The following is a 13,874-nucleotide window of genomic DNA, read 5'->3' as shown; positions in this document are numbered from 1 at the left end:
AGTTGTATATAGAAATATAATGATAAGTCTATTAAATTCAGTCAATGTAAGTTATTGAATGTAAACGCATGATGTGCCGATTATGAAAAAGTGATTTTTGATTTATTTGATATTTTTGCTTATGATTTATGTGACTATATATATGTTCGTTTTAAAATATGGAATAAATTATAAAGAGTTTATGTTAGCTTTATGATTTAAAATTTCATTGATTTAAGAGACTTGTTTATGTGTACTTGTAAATTGTTCGGATGTGTGCTTTGTTTAGTAATGCCTCGTAACTCTAATCTGGAAATGAACGCGGGTCAGGGTGTAACACTAGTACCGAGATACGAGCTGGTTGTTTATGTAACTGCTCTACGACACTGTATTCACTATGTTTTAAGAACTTTAGAAACTCCCTAACTTCATTCTCCGTTACTAGCTCGTTGACAGGTGATTCAGTTAGGACCGCCTTTTCCTTCTTTCGTTCGACCACCAAGGCTTTTCCTTTTGCAGGCTCTGTTTTTGAAGTTGCTGGATCGTAACGCTTTCCACTACGTGTGTTGAATCCATCATCATTACTCTTTTCTGAAACATTTATCGGGTTCCCCTCTCCTGGTATTGTCACGTTATAGTCATAATTCCAAGGAACCTTTTTGTTATCCTTATAGGAAAAGGGTACTGGTTTTTGGATTATGACTTTCGGTGGTATTTGTATCCCTGCTTCATTGCTCATTGGCTGTGAAATAATCACCACTGGGTGATTGACCATCTGGAACCTTTCTATGGGTCCTTCCTCTGAGGCGCAGATCTCTCTTTCTTCAAATTCCTTGAATTCTTCATAAAACTCTATCTCTTTATTGTCCATCAGATTTTGCACCATGGTCTTGAACTCTACACATTCTTGGATATTATGACCTTTCTTGGCATGGAACTCACAGTATATTCCTGCCCCTTTAGGCCTTTCATCTAAATCTTGAGTGATTAGACCCCTACATACCATCTGTTCCCAAACACATTTCAATGGGGTTCTTACCTCCATCACATCTGCCTTAATTCTCTTACTTCCACCCTCGGCTATCGCATTTACCCCTTTATCCGTATGATCGGGCAACAGGTTTCCTGCTACATTTGGACCGGAGGGGTCATCTAATTTTACAATATCCATTTTGATGAGTCTTTCGACCACCTTCTTAAATGCAGTACAATTCTCAATCGAATGCCCCGTTATCCCTGCATGATATTCGCATTGAGCGTTTGTGTCATACCACTTAAGGAACGGGGGTTGCATGGGTCTTAGATAAAAAAGAGATACCACATGTGCATTAAATAGATTTTGGTACAACTCTCTATACGTTATCGAGATAGGTGTAAACTGGGGTTTTTCTGACCTCGAACTGGACTCCTGCCTTGGAGGGCATTGATGACTGGTAGCTACCATCCTTGGTGAACCAATAGTGATTGGCTTTGAAAATCCCTTGTTGTATGTACTCACATTATTTACCTTGCCTTCTTTCTTCCTCGAAGTCGGTCTTTTAAAGTTTTCCCCCGCATCTATTTTACCATTTCTTACTGCATTTTCAATCATTTCACCGGTCATCACTATATCTGAGAAGCTCTTAGTGGCGCTTCCCAACATATGAGTGATGAACGGGGCCTTTAAAGTATTGATGAAAAGCATTGTGGTTTTTTTCCAGAAGAGGTGGTTGGACTTGAGTTGCCACTTCTCTCCATCTCTGGGCATACTGCCTAAAGCTTTCATTCTGTTTCTTCTCCATGTTTAGTAGCATGATCCTATCGGGTGTCATGTCCGCTACGTGGCTATATTGTCTCATGAAGGCTTGTGCCAAATCTTTCCATAAGCAAATTTGGGCTCGACCCACCTGGTTATACCATTTGGTCGCAGCTCCGATCAAACTTCCTGGAAACAGTGAATTAACAATTGATCATTGTTGATATATCCCGTCATCCTCCGAAAGAAGATAGTGATATGGGCTTCAGGACAGCTAGTCCCGTTATACTTCTCAAATTCTGGCATTTTAAACTTAAGCGGGAGAACTAAGTTAGGGACCAAGCTCAAGTCTTTGGCATCGATCTTGCAACGGTAATCAACACTTTCCATTGTTTGGAACTTTTCCTCTAACCACCTACACATATCTTCAAGTTGCTTCGGTAAACCCACCTTTGCCTTCTCTACTTCCGCTACATCGTCTAGATCAGGGACAATAGGGTTTGTTGGATTATCTCTTGGGTTGGAACCCGAGCCTGTCTGGAAGTTCATCGGTGCCGAGGCGCTGACTTGGCATTGAGGTCTAATGTGATCACGCACTCCATGTGAACACATATCCAGTTGTGCCTGAGTGTTCGTTGGGGCAAAACCTAGAGGATAAACAGGGTCCTCCTGATCATCTCCCAAATTGATTACAGGGCTCTTTCCTTTATCAGCCAATAATTATGCCAGTTGGCTCATCACAGTTCTTTAGGATTCCAGCGCATCTTGTTGGATTTTATCCAATTGTTCTTGCATCTTATCTTGCATTTCTTTTTGCATTTGTTCCAACCTTTCTAACCCTTGATCCATTACTTTTGTCTTCTTTCTTGTGCCGTAAGGATGTTCCAGGATAACTGTCATAGTTTTAATGAATTAGGGCCTTTTTTTGAAACTTTAATGCATATGATAAAATGCGATGCAAAATGAATGGATGCAAAAAGGCATTGATTCTAATTCAATTTCATTAGAAATACTTGACTAGAAAATAAATTTCTTTACGTAAAGTGGATTACATATACGGCTTTGCCTTTATGCTTAAAGCCTTAACTCTCCTAAGGATCCAAGCTAACTCTCGACCCCGACTTGATTCCGATTCATATTTCAAACTTATTATATCGGCCTGGACCGCTAAGGTTTGCAAATGATCAGCCACTTCCCGCACTTGAGTCACAGCTTCTCCCATAATGTAATCTCTATCTCTAATTTGATTTTGAAAATGATGAAGCTGCTCTTGGCACTGTTCATTGCGTCTTGCAAGAAGTTCTACTCGTAATTCAGAATTTTATAATGCGTCTTCAAGCTCTCCTATCTTTTCCTTCAATTCTTCAATTTTACTCAAACTTGCTCTTAGCTCGACCATAGAGTTATGACTACGGCACAAGTGAAGTGACTTTTCTAACTCCGCTACTCGAGCTTTTAATCTTGCTTTTTCATTTCGGTATTCCAACAAACTTTTCTCCAAAGTGCTCTCTTGAGCTTGGGTGTCTTGAAATTTCTTTTCCCACTAATCAGCTTTGGTCTTCTTTTCCTTGATCTCCTGTCGCCATTTCTCCGACGTTTTACCCAATCCCGCAGTTCTTATTGACAGACGCAGCTTTTTATAATCTGTTTTTAGACTATCTAAATCCTCTTCAGCCTTGTTCTTCCCTTTCCTTAACTTTTCAGCTTCCAACTTGTAGATATCAACATCTAGTCCCAAATGCATCTTTTCCTCTTCTAGCTGCTCTATCTTCTTTCCCAACTCCGAACTTATTTTCTCGAAGTCTTGTTTGATGATCTCTAATTCTGATGGAACTACTCATAAATGCTCCTCTATAGATCGAACGCATTTTTCTCTTGGCCTAGGGATGTTATCATTAATCCTCTTACTCCGCCACCCATGATATTCGGGGGTTGTTGTTGCTCCTACGGTAATTCTTTTCATCTGGTGAATTTGTTTCCAAGCGTTAGACATCTCTCGAATCTTTCCCCTGTAATTATTACCCTTATAAGAAAACTCACTTCGGCCAGCCCTTGTGTTGCCGGTATGAACTGTCTTGATCTATATTGTCTTAACACGAGCAAAAGGGTATATCTGACAGCTCCCTAAATTCCAAGTAAAGGGACCCAGTCGAAGTCCCCACATCGATACAAAATCTCGTCGAGTACCATCCAAGGAGCTTTCCATTCAACATCTTCATCTTGGAGATTTTGAAGGATCATTATCCATCTTTCCCCTGTAATCTTGTCACGTCTCGGTGTCACTACTAATTCCTTCAAAGGAGAATAATTTTCAAAGAATACTTGATAAGAAACCTTATCCACCTTCCAAAAGTGATTGTGGAACCAAACTAACAGGAGCTGTGCACAACCAATGAATCTTCCCTCACCCGTTCTCCGAAACGCACTCAAAGATCTGAACGTTTCGGCCAAAATTACTGGGACGGGTGTGACCCTCCTATCAAGTTGATCGAACAAATCTACAACTGCTTCGTCTATATGTCCTAACGCTTTAGGGAAAATAACCAACCCGTAGATACTCAAAGCAAAAACATCGACCTTTTACTTTGGATTAGGTGTGCCAAAATCTCATCTCGCAAACTTTTCCAAGGGAACATTTGTTTTCTCCTTTTTGTTTGATTCGTGCCGCGACCCATTGCTCGCTCATTCCGGTGATTTTTGTTAACTTCTTTGTAAAAGTCAAAACATTGGCAGCTCTAGAATAAAATTTTTCCACTTGGATTCTCGGACAACGAAGTAAAGCTGTATACTCCTCCACAGTAGGCACCATGTCTACCTCCTCGAAAGTGAAGCAGCTATAAGCAGAATTCCAAAATTGGGCCAAAGCTTGAAATAAATGTTCATCCACCTTGATGTCGAGCAAGTATGGTAAATCACCATAATTATAGTATTGACTTCATCATCCCATTGAGCCCAAATTTCTTTCAAATCTTGAAGATTATTCTGAGTTACGTTGATACTAGTGAAATCCCATAATTCTGATGTGTACCCCCTCGTCAGACTATCACCTTTCTTGAGTTGCATTTTTTCTGACCATATCCGGATAACCGCATTATCTTCCACTTTATCAAGAAATTCGATTGGCTTTTCTATCTAGTAATTGAATGTGAACCAACACCTTTTAATGAAATGTCATATAGTCAAAATGCCATGCAGCCAAAACAAAACAACAAGTTAGTATCAAAATAAAACCCAATAAAAGCAAGAAATAATAAAGCACCTATTTGGGCATCTACTAAGGGTTCGAAGTAGTTCTTATCTAGGGTGGGTTCCTAAGGTTCACTCTATGTGGTTTGGTTCTAAAACATAGGTACCCGAACCAGCATATTCCTCGATCCTCACCCGTTATAGGCTCATATGGACCGAGTTTAGTTCAAGGGGATACATTTCCCTATGGCTGCACGGAGATGAAAATCTCACGAAGACATAGGTATGGATGTATCCCGAAAGGGATCCACTATCCTGCACGGAGGCGAAAACCTCACGAAGGAATAAATTCTCACTCCCACTTAAAAGGGTGTGACCCACGGTCATGCAATGCAATGTGCAAGAATATCAAAAGGCTTGAACCAAAAAAGTAACCATATTAAAGACCACAAAAACAACGGACAAAATGCAACGAAAGGATCATACATTTAAACCAAAATTTTAATTTTTGACAACCAGACAAAAATTAATGAACTCGTGGCTTGACTCTCTTAATCATGTCCCCAGCGGAGTCGCTTAGCTGTTGACACTATTTCTTTGATAAAACAGGGTCGACTTGGATTTTGAAAAAGAAAATAAATACGGGAGTCGCCACCAATCTTTTTTAATGAGGTGTGATTGGGTCACTTCAAAAAGCAGTTGTTTTTAACAAATGATTTGGTTTTATTAAAACAACGATTTTGGTCCTCGAAATACAGAAAAATAGGTTCGGGAGTCGGTTACGTACGAGGAAGGATTAGCACCCTCGTAACGCCCCAAAAATTGGTACCTAGTTGATTAATTAATGTCTTAATGTTGAAAATTGAAAATTTTAAAGAGATTTAAAGTACTTTCCTTAAAAACTCGAATGACATGGATTAAAATTTAGAATGATATTTGGCTATTTGGTCGAACGAGAAACCGAAACCCAGCACATTAGGGCACGTTTTCTCAAATTTCCAAACGCAAAACATTGCTTTATTTTGAAATTTTTAAAAGGATATTTGGCTATTTGGTCGAACGAGAAAAATTGAAACCCAGCACATTAGGGAACGTTTTCTCGAATTTCCAAACGCAAAACATTGCCTTATTTTGAAATTTTTGAAAGGATATTTGGCTATTTGGTTGAATGAGAAAAATCGAAACCTAGCACATTAGGGCATGTTTTCTCGAATTTCCAAACGCAAAACATTGCCTTATTGTGAAATTTTTAAAAGGATATTTGGCTATTTGGTCGAACGAAAAAAATCGAAACCCAGCACATTTGGGCACGTTTTCTCGAATTTCCAAACGCAAAACATTGCCTTATTTTGAATTTTTTAAAGGATATTAGTATGCGTAACAAAATGTTAATGAATACGATGGTGTAGCATACGAGTAATAGCAATGAAAATAAATTGGATAAAAAAGGGGAAATCAATGACATACAAAATAACAATACATATAAGCAAATAAAATCAAAACATTCTTTCAAAGTAATAATGAAAATGTAAATAAAGAAATAAACAAAGAAAATGAATAGAACTATAAAAATATAAAAGATATATATGTGTATATACATAAAATTATGGAAATATGAAAAATATATGTATGTATATATTTCAAAATTATTATATAAAATATATGTATATAAATATATAAGTAAGCATATACATACATATATACGTATGTACATGAAAATATGTATATGTACATGCATGTTTATAAAAATTATAGAAGGTATAAAAGTATGTATATATATATGTATGTATGAAAATAAAATATGTACATAGATATATAGATATGCATATAAGTTATAAAATATATAAAGAATGTATAGGTATATATGTATATGTAGACAATGTATAAAAATATGTATATGTATATATATTATAAAAAACGCATGTATATATATATAACAAAATTTAAAATTTAAAATTTAAAATTTAAAAAGTATAAATGAATAAATAATAATAATAATGGTATAATATGATAATGATAATAACATTAAGATAATTAACTGAATAGTAAAATTGCTAAAAAAACACAGACTAAATTGAAATAAAACGAAAATATGGGGCGAATTCGAAATAAAGAAACGTAAAGGATTAAATTGTGACACGCGCATAAGGAGGGGTACCAAAACAGGAAATAAACCAAGTCCCCAAAATGCAGCGCTGCAATGGACTAAAATGAAGTAAAAATAAAACTATGCAGCTAATTTAAAATAAAAGGAAAGAACGAAAAAAAAGGCTAGATTACAACGCGTTGTAAAATCGGAGGGACTGTGCAGGCAAATACCCCTTTAAGGCAAAAACACGTGGATCCTGGTCGAACAGGTCGAGTCACCCATGGGTCGCGCCAAACGGTGCCATTTTGGCACCTAAAGACTCTGCATGAAATGGTGTCGTTTCAATACTAGTATAAAAGTTGAAATTTTTTCAAAAAAGGCTCATTTCTTCCTCTTTTTTCAGAAAAAAAACTTTATTCTCTCTCAGACTCTCTTCCTTGGTCATAGAGTCCGGCAAAGGGGCCACCGCATTGGCCGCCGGTCACTGGCGATGGCACCGCCGTATGCGGTGGTCGGAAAAGAGAAAAAACCTCCGACCCAGTCTTTTCAACCCCTTAAACCCAAATCCGTATTTAAAATCCCCAAACTATTAACCAAAAGGCCCCAAAAGCTCAATAAACCTTTCAGTTTCCAGCCGCCTATCCTCGGAGGTGGCTTCCTCGGCCGTCCATGGTTTCGGAGACCTGAATATAGGTTAGTTCCTTACCTTTTTCTTTTTATGCTTTTTGTTTTATTTTCGTAACAACATGTAAATAAAAATAATAAAAAAAATGGACTAGAAATGAAGCAGAAATTAAAAGATCAACCTTTGGACTGAAATTCCTCTTTGTATTCTGTTTTTTTTTGTGTAAAAAAAATACATGGTTAACTTTGTGGCTTTTATAGCCACGATTACACAGTTGGTCTATATTACTGTTTTCTATTTCTCTTACTGTGTTTTTTCTTTTGTTTCTGCCTTTTATTTTCATTGTCGTTTCTGTGCTACTTCTTTTGGTCCTTTTTGCAGGTATTAAGGGTCAACGGAGGGGAATTGCTATTTTGGTGCAAATGGTGGCGGCCTCGGGCGACGAATGTGCTGCTAAGGTACATGGTTAGTAGGGGGAACGACGCCTTAGGGTTAGGGTTTCAGTTTCAACTGAAACCAGTTAAGGTTTTGGGCCGTCAGGCTTTGGGCCCGTATATTTGGTTTTAGATATTTATTTTTGGGTTGTAAGCCTGGGCAAATTTAGGCTATTACAAGGTTTATAACTAGTTTGTTTTTAAATTTAAGGAAATAGGCGATTTTGGTGAGATAATCGAAAAGTACATCCAATCGGGCGTGTTTTCTCTCAATGGTCGTTTCAACATTGGCCGTGCAACGGTAAAAAAAAATTTAAAAGGGACAACGGTCATTCTTTTTACCTATAAATACCCCAAATTTTATTTATTTTTACTTACATACTATTCTCTTAATTCTTTCTAATCTCCTAACTCTCTCAAATTTCTCAAGTTCTTGTTCTAAATTTTTTGATATTCTCGTTTAAACATATTAGTTTTTTTTAATTATCTTGTATTTTATTCTTTCGGATTAAGTTTTCACAAATGACAACCTCTTTAATTTGTTTCGACGACAATCACATTTCTGCCACTCAAGCAGTAATGGTAAGACAAAAATTAATTTTCATTATTTTCGATTAAGTTAAATTTAAATTGTTTTTTATAAATTAAAATATTTTTTGTTGTTGTTATAAGTAGGCAAATGATCGTGTTTTGGAGGTGTTCATACATAATTTGGCAAAGCCTCCGATCACTAGAATTTGTGGTTACTTGCAATAGGCAGGATTCTTGCATACGTATCATTTGCTTGAGGGCTGCAAACTCGACCCTAGACTCATCAGCGCATTGGTGGAAAGAAGGAGGCCGGAGACACATTTTCCATCTTCCATGCGATGAGTGTGCAATCACACTGGAACACGTGGCGTTACAACTCGGTCTGCCAGTGGATGGGTCGATCATCACGGGAGCAACGATTGTTCTTGGTAAAGAAGATCTCTATGCGAACTTATTGGAGAAGGTCCCAAACAAGTTTGATGGTGGTTGGATATCGATGAATTGGTTGGCAAAAAATTTCGATAAGCTTCCTATGGTTGCTACCAAGGTCGTCAAAGAACAATACGCCCGAACATTCATCCTTTAGTTAATCAGGCCATTTTAATGCCCGATAAATCTCAAAATTTGGTATACATAAGGTGGCTACTACACCCAGTAGACTTCAAAGAATGCGTAAAATTGAGTTGGGGATCAGCCATGTTGGTCACATTATATCAGGAGTTGTGTCGGACCATAAAACTAGATTCGATGTTAATCGATGGTTGCCTGCTCCTATTACAGTCGTGGGTCTCGTGACAACTACCATTTCTACATCCCCATATGAACAACCCATACACGTTTCTGTTGGTGACAATGTAAAAATAATTTATTACTAAGTACGTAGCCTGTACAGTAAATGTTTTTATTTATTATATGTTTGAACTAACATATCACTTTTGCAAGTGGGCCCATGGGCCGAGTTACATTGGACTATCTGATGAGTTGGAACTTGGAAGATATTAAGTTATTATTAGATCAGCTCGGAAGCTGATGTTAGTTACTTATTCTTTCAAACCTATATTAATTACGCAATGATTTGTAAAATAAAATTTCGTACATGTTGAAATCTACAATTGTGCATTTCAGTTTCAACGAATGTCATACGCTGACACCGATATCATATATTGCATCCTATCGGAAGTATTGACCAATCAAGGGATGTAGGACACGAAAGTGTCGTTGGTAGTGTATGTGATGGTGGAAATGCATGAATCAAATCGGGTGATGCAGTAGTTTGGTATCGGTAACAAATTCTACTAGCACTACGAGACTTGAAGGAGCTACACAATATGGTCATGTAGGGGAAGAACAACGAGGATTGGCGAGAGATGCACAAGGAATACATCGAGGCTTGGGATTGTAGGATGGAACTCTTACCCATCCGCGAACCATTTTTCTCAGCAGACACAATGGCCTATTTAGAGTACTTGTCGTGGCTCAGAGTTGCTGGCAAGTCGTATCTGTTATCGGTAGGCTGAAAAGTAGGCAACTTTGTCAGAAGAGGCAATGAAAACCATTTGAGCGGCAGCGTAGGGCCACATGTGGTCACACGTCAGGTTCGTCATTGACTCCGCTCGAAGAAGTGCCGCCTATGTCTACGCAATATTCCAATCAATTCACTCCACTAATTCCTATTCATTTCACTAACCTCATATTTTTTTCACAAGCACCGCACTATGCACCACCGCTGCACGTCCCTAATTTTTCTGTTCTCGCAAGTACAAATTTTGAGGCATCGACGTCTTGTAACACCCAAAACCCATATTCGTCGCCGGAATAAGGTTATAAAACATTACCAAAGTTTTCAAATCAAACAGGGAGTTTTCAAATCAAACGAACACATATTTATAAACATTTTATATCATATAAATAAACACATTAAAACCAAGTCAAAACATACATATTGTCCCTTAAACAAGTCATTGAGGCCTAAAATACGCGTTAGAAATAAGTCGGGACTAAATCAAAAACTCAGAGAATTTTTCAAAAAACATTGAAAATTTTAAACACTGCAAGGGTTACACGACCGTGTGACTCGCATGTCGAAGTAAGGACACACAGTCGTGTCCTAGCCCGTGTCTGTGCCCGTGTAACTCACTGACTTGGTCATGCAGCCAAGCCACACGCCCATGTGCCAGACCATGTATCATTCGAAATAACCTCACACGTCCGTGTGCCAGGCCGTGTGCTAGGCCGTCTAACAGCCTGACTTGCAACCCTTCGAAAGCTATAGAGGACACATGACCATGTTGCCTGGCCGTGTGTCACACACGGCTTAGACATACGTCCGTGTCTATGCCCGTGTGGATGAAACAAGGCCATTTTACAAGCCATTTTTCTCACCCAACAAGGCATATGCCTACAACCAAAAATGCATATATATACAACCATAACAAAGCACCAAAATCATGCATATTTTAGCGTCATACATATGATATAATCAATTATAACCAATATACCCTTAGGCACCCCAAATGACAACATGTAAACATGTATAATCATGTACTCTATTTGACCAAAATACTCAACTAACTTTTAGGCATATTTGTACCAATACATACCATTGAATTTACTAACCAAAAACTTGCCAAATGGTGCCAAATATACAATTCAACAAATAGCATCAATAACCATATAAGCCATTCAAAACAAAGTACAAATTCTCAACATTTCTAACAAGTTACAAGCCATATATAATATACATATTTAAACCATAACTTCACATCTTCCATAGTTCAAGCATATCAAGCCAAACATCATCCATATTAAAGCTATCATTTACATGCCAAAACTAAGTTCATTTCATCACTAAAATGCCATAACACAAGCCAAACCAATTGGCTATTTCAACCACCAAAACATATAGGCCAACATTAGCCAGAATACCTATACATGCCATTATAACCAAAATTAAACATTCAAAAGTACCAAAAAAGTCGATGGATAGTGTGATATAGCTCCGATAAGCTTCCAACCCAAATGAGCTTCCGATTCACTGAAAGACACGAAAAGTAACACAGAGTAAGCATTTGAGCTTAGTAAGTTCATATAACAAAGAATATAACTTACCATTTAGTCACACGGTAAGCAAACATAACATATGCCAACATAATTTGGCCAAATGCCTAAGCACATAGACATCAACCATGTTAGCCATATAAATACATATATAAGCTAGTAAATCATGAATGAGCACAACAATTGATTAAGTTTCATATACATGTATCATCCAATTCAAGTTTCCATATACAATGTAACAACATTTCTATATAATTTATATGTATCCCTATATAGTTCGTATAGAATTCTTACCATTTTGTATCAGAACATTGCCCGTTGAACCATTTAAAATACTGTTGGATACCCGAGATAGCTCAGACATAGTGTGCTAAATCATATAATTGTAATCCGTCAAATCTTGTACAAGTATGCTCACACGAGCCGTAAATCGATATGCTCTCAAAAGCTGTAAATCGGTATGCTCTCACGAGCTGTGGGTCGAAACGTAGCTACACGATGCTGCTCACACGAGCTGTGGAGTATCCGCAACACATGTCGGACCTCAGGCATGGTAGGATCCCGAATCATGTAAACCCTAATGACATGTCATTTGTATCCTACGTATTCTTAAGGTTCAAAAGGGGCTCGGTAATCGTCGTATGTCGTTGGATATGCAATCAGTATATATCTATGCATGACGTTCCACAACACATATATAATTCAATTAAAACATATAAACATGATTTAATTACAGAAACTTACCTCGACGAGTATAAGTAGATACTGAGGTGATTAATCCGAGACTTTCTCTTTGCCTCGATCTAAAGTCGTACGAGGTTTTTCTTGATCTATACGGATAAATTTAACTTAATTCAATATATATTTTATTCAATTTAATCCGAAATCATATTTTTGGAAAAATTACCATTCTGCCCCTATATTTTTAATTTCTATGTAATTTAGTCCCTAGCTCATAAAAATGGAAATTCATGAAATTCTATTACAATCCACTATAGTCAAATATTAATTAGGTCCCTAGCATGCCCTATATTTCATTTATTTCATAATTTCACCATGTAAAATTTCCTATTTTTCAATTTAATCCCTAACTTACAATTTCATCAAAAATCTATTTACAAAAGTTGTTTATCTAACAACAACTATCTGTTTTCTATCATCAAACATCAAAAATCATGTATATTAATTAATAGTAAAACCCTAATAATTTAACAGTTTCACAAATTAGTCCCCAGGCTAGCTAGGTTAAGCTACAACGATCTCGAAAACATAAAAATCATCAAAAATAAGAAAAAAATACATACCTAATCAAGCAAGACAAGCATAGCCGAACCTAGCTATGGTTTCTCCTTGCTAAAATTTGTTGAATTGTTTTATTGAAGAAGATGAAAGCATTTTACCTATTTTAATTATCATTTAATTACTTAATTACTTAATTAACCTTTAAAATTAATCAAAATTTCAATATTGCCAAACCATTCTCATCCACTAACATATAAATAGTCTGATTACTATATAAGGACTTAAACTTTAAATTTCTATAGCTATTTAATACTTTTAGCTACTAGAACTCAACTTTTTCACTGTCCGTGATTTAGTCTTTTTATCAAATTGAGCATGTAAACAGCAAAATTTCTTAACGAAATTTTTATACGGTATTACTATCATGCTGTAGGAAATAAAATAATAATAAAATAAATTTTTTGACTTCAGACTTGTGATCCCGAAACCACTGTTCCTATTTACTGAAAACAAGTTGTTATACGTCCCCCACATTTTACACCCTGATACTGACCCAAATGTCAAGCTAGATGTCGACACATTCACGGTTATCGATGACGACACTGATACAGACATCGATGTCAGTGTGGATGCCCATGTCAATATCGACGTATCTGGGTTTTGTGGCACCTTACGGTTACACACCAATAGTGAGACAAACTGTAACACCCATAACCTTTCTCTATCGTCAGATTAGGGTTACAGAGTATTACCGTATAAATCGAAACAATTAACATCACATAACAAAAAATAATAAATTTAAAATAATAACATTCAATCTCAATATTCATTCATAGCATAACCACATTTATGGATCTTAAATCGAGCCTATGAGGCCTTAAAAATAGATTGAGAACATTTAGAGACTAATTTGAAACAAAACATAAAAATTTAAAAAATTTAAAAAATTTTAGAAACAGGGTTCACACAGCCGTGTAGCTCGAAGGCAAGACCGTG

General features: G+C 36.7%; 1 protein-coding gene across 1 annotated transcript; it reads right to left on the bottom strand.

The window, feature by feature from the left end:
• Positions 1-283: 283 nt before the first annotated feature.
• Positions 284-1,570, bottom strand: LOC107892730 (uncharacterized). The gene has a single exon (XM_016817784.1). The coding sequence runs from the start codon at positions 1,568-1,570 to the stop codon at positions 284-286; it is 1,287 nt and encodes a 428-aa protein (XP_016673273.1).
• Between the last annotated feature and the right edge of the window lie 12,304 nt (positions 1,571-13,874).

The sequence above is a fragment of the Gossypium hirsutum genome, chromosome D09, assembly GCF_007990345.1.
Source record: "Gossypium hirsutum isolate 1008001.06 chromosome D09, Gossypium_hirsutum_v2.1, whole genome shotgun sequence".
NCBI classification, from domain to species: Eukaryota; Viridiplantae; Streptophyta; class Magnoliopsida; order Malvales; family Malvaceae; genus Gossypium; species Gossypium hirsutum.
Note: the sequence above shows the minus strand (reverse complement) of the source record. Positions and strands in the feature narration are given on the sequence as shown.

Excerpts from the sequence above, each read along its gene's own strand:
- LOC107892730 (XM_016817784.1), bottom strand. The coding sequence starts at position 1,570 with ATGATTGAAAATGCAGTAAGAAATGGTAAAATAGATGCGGGGGAAAAC.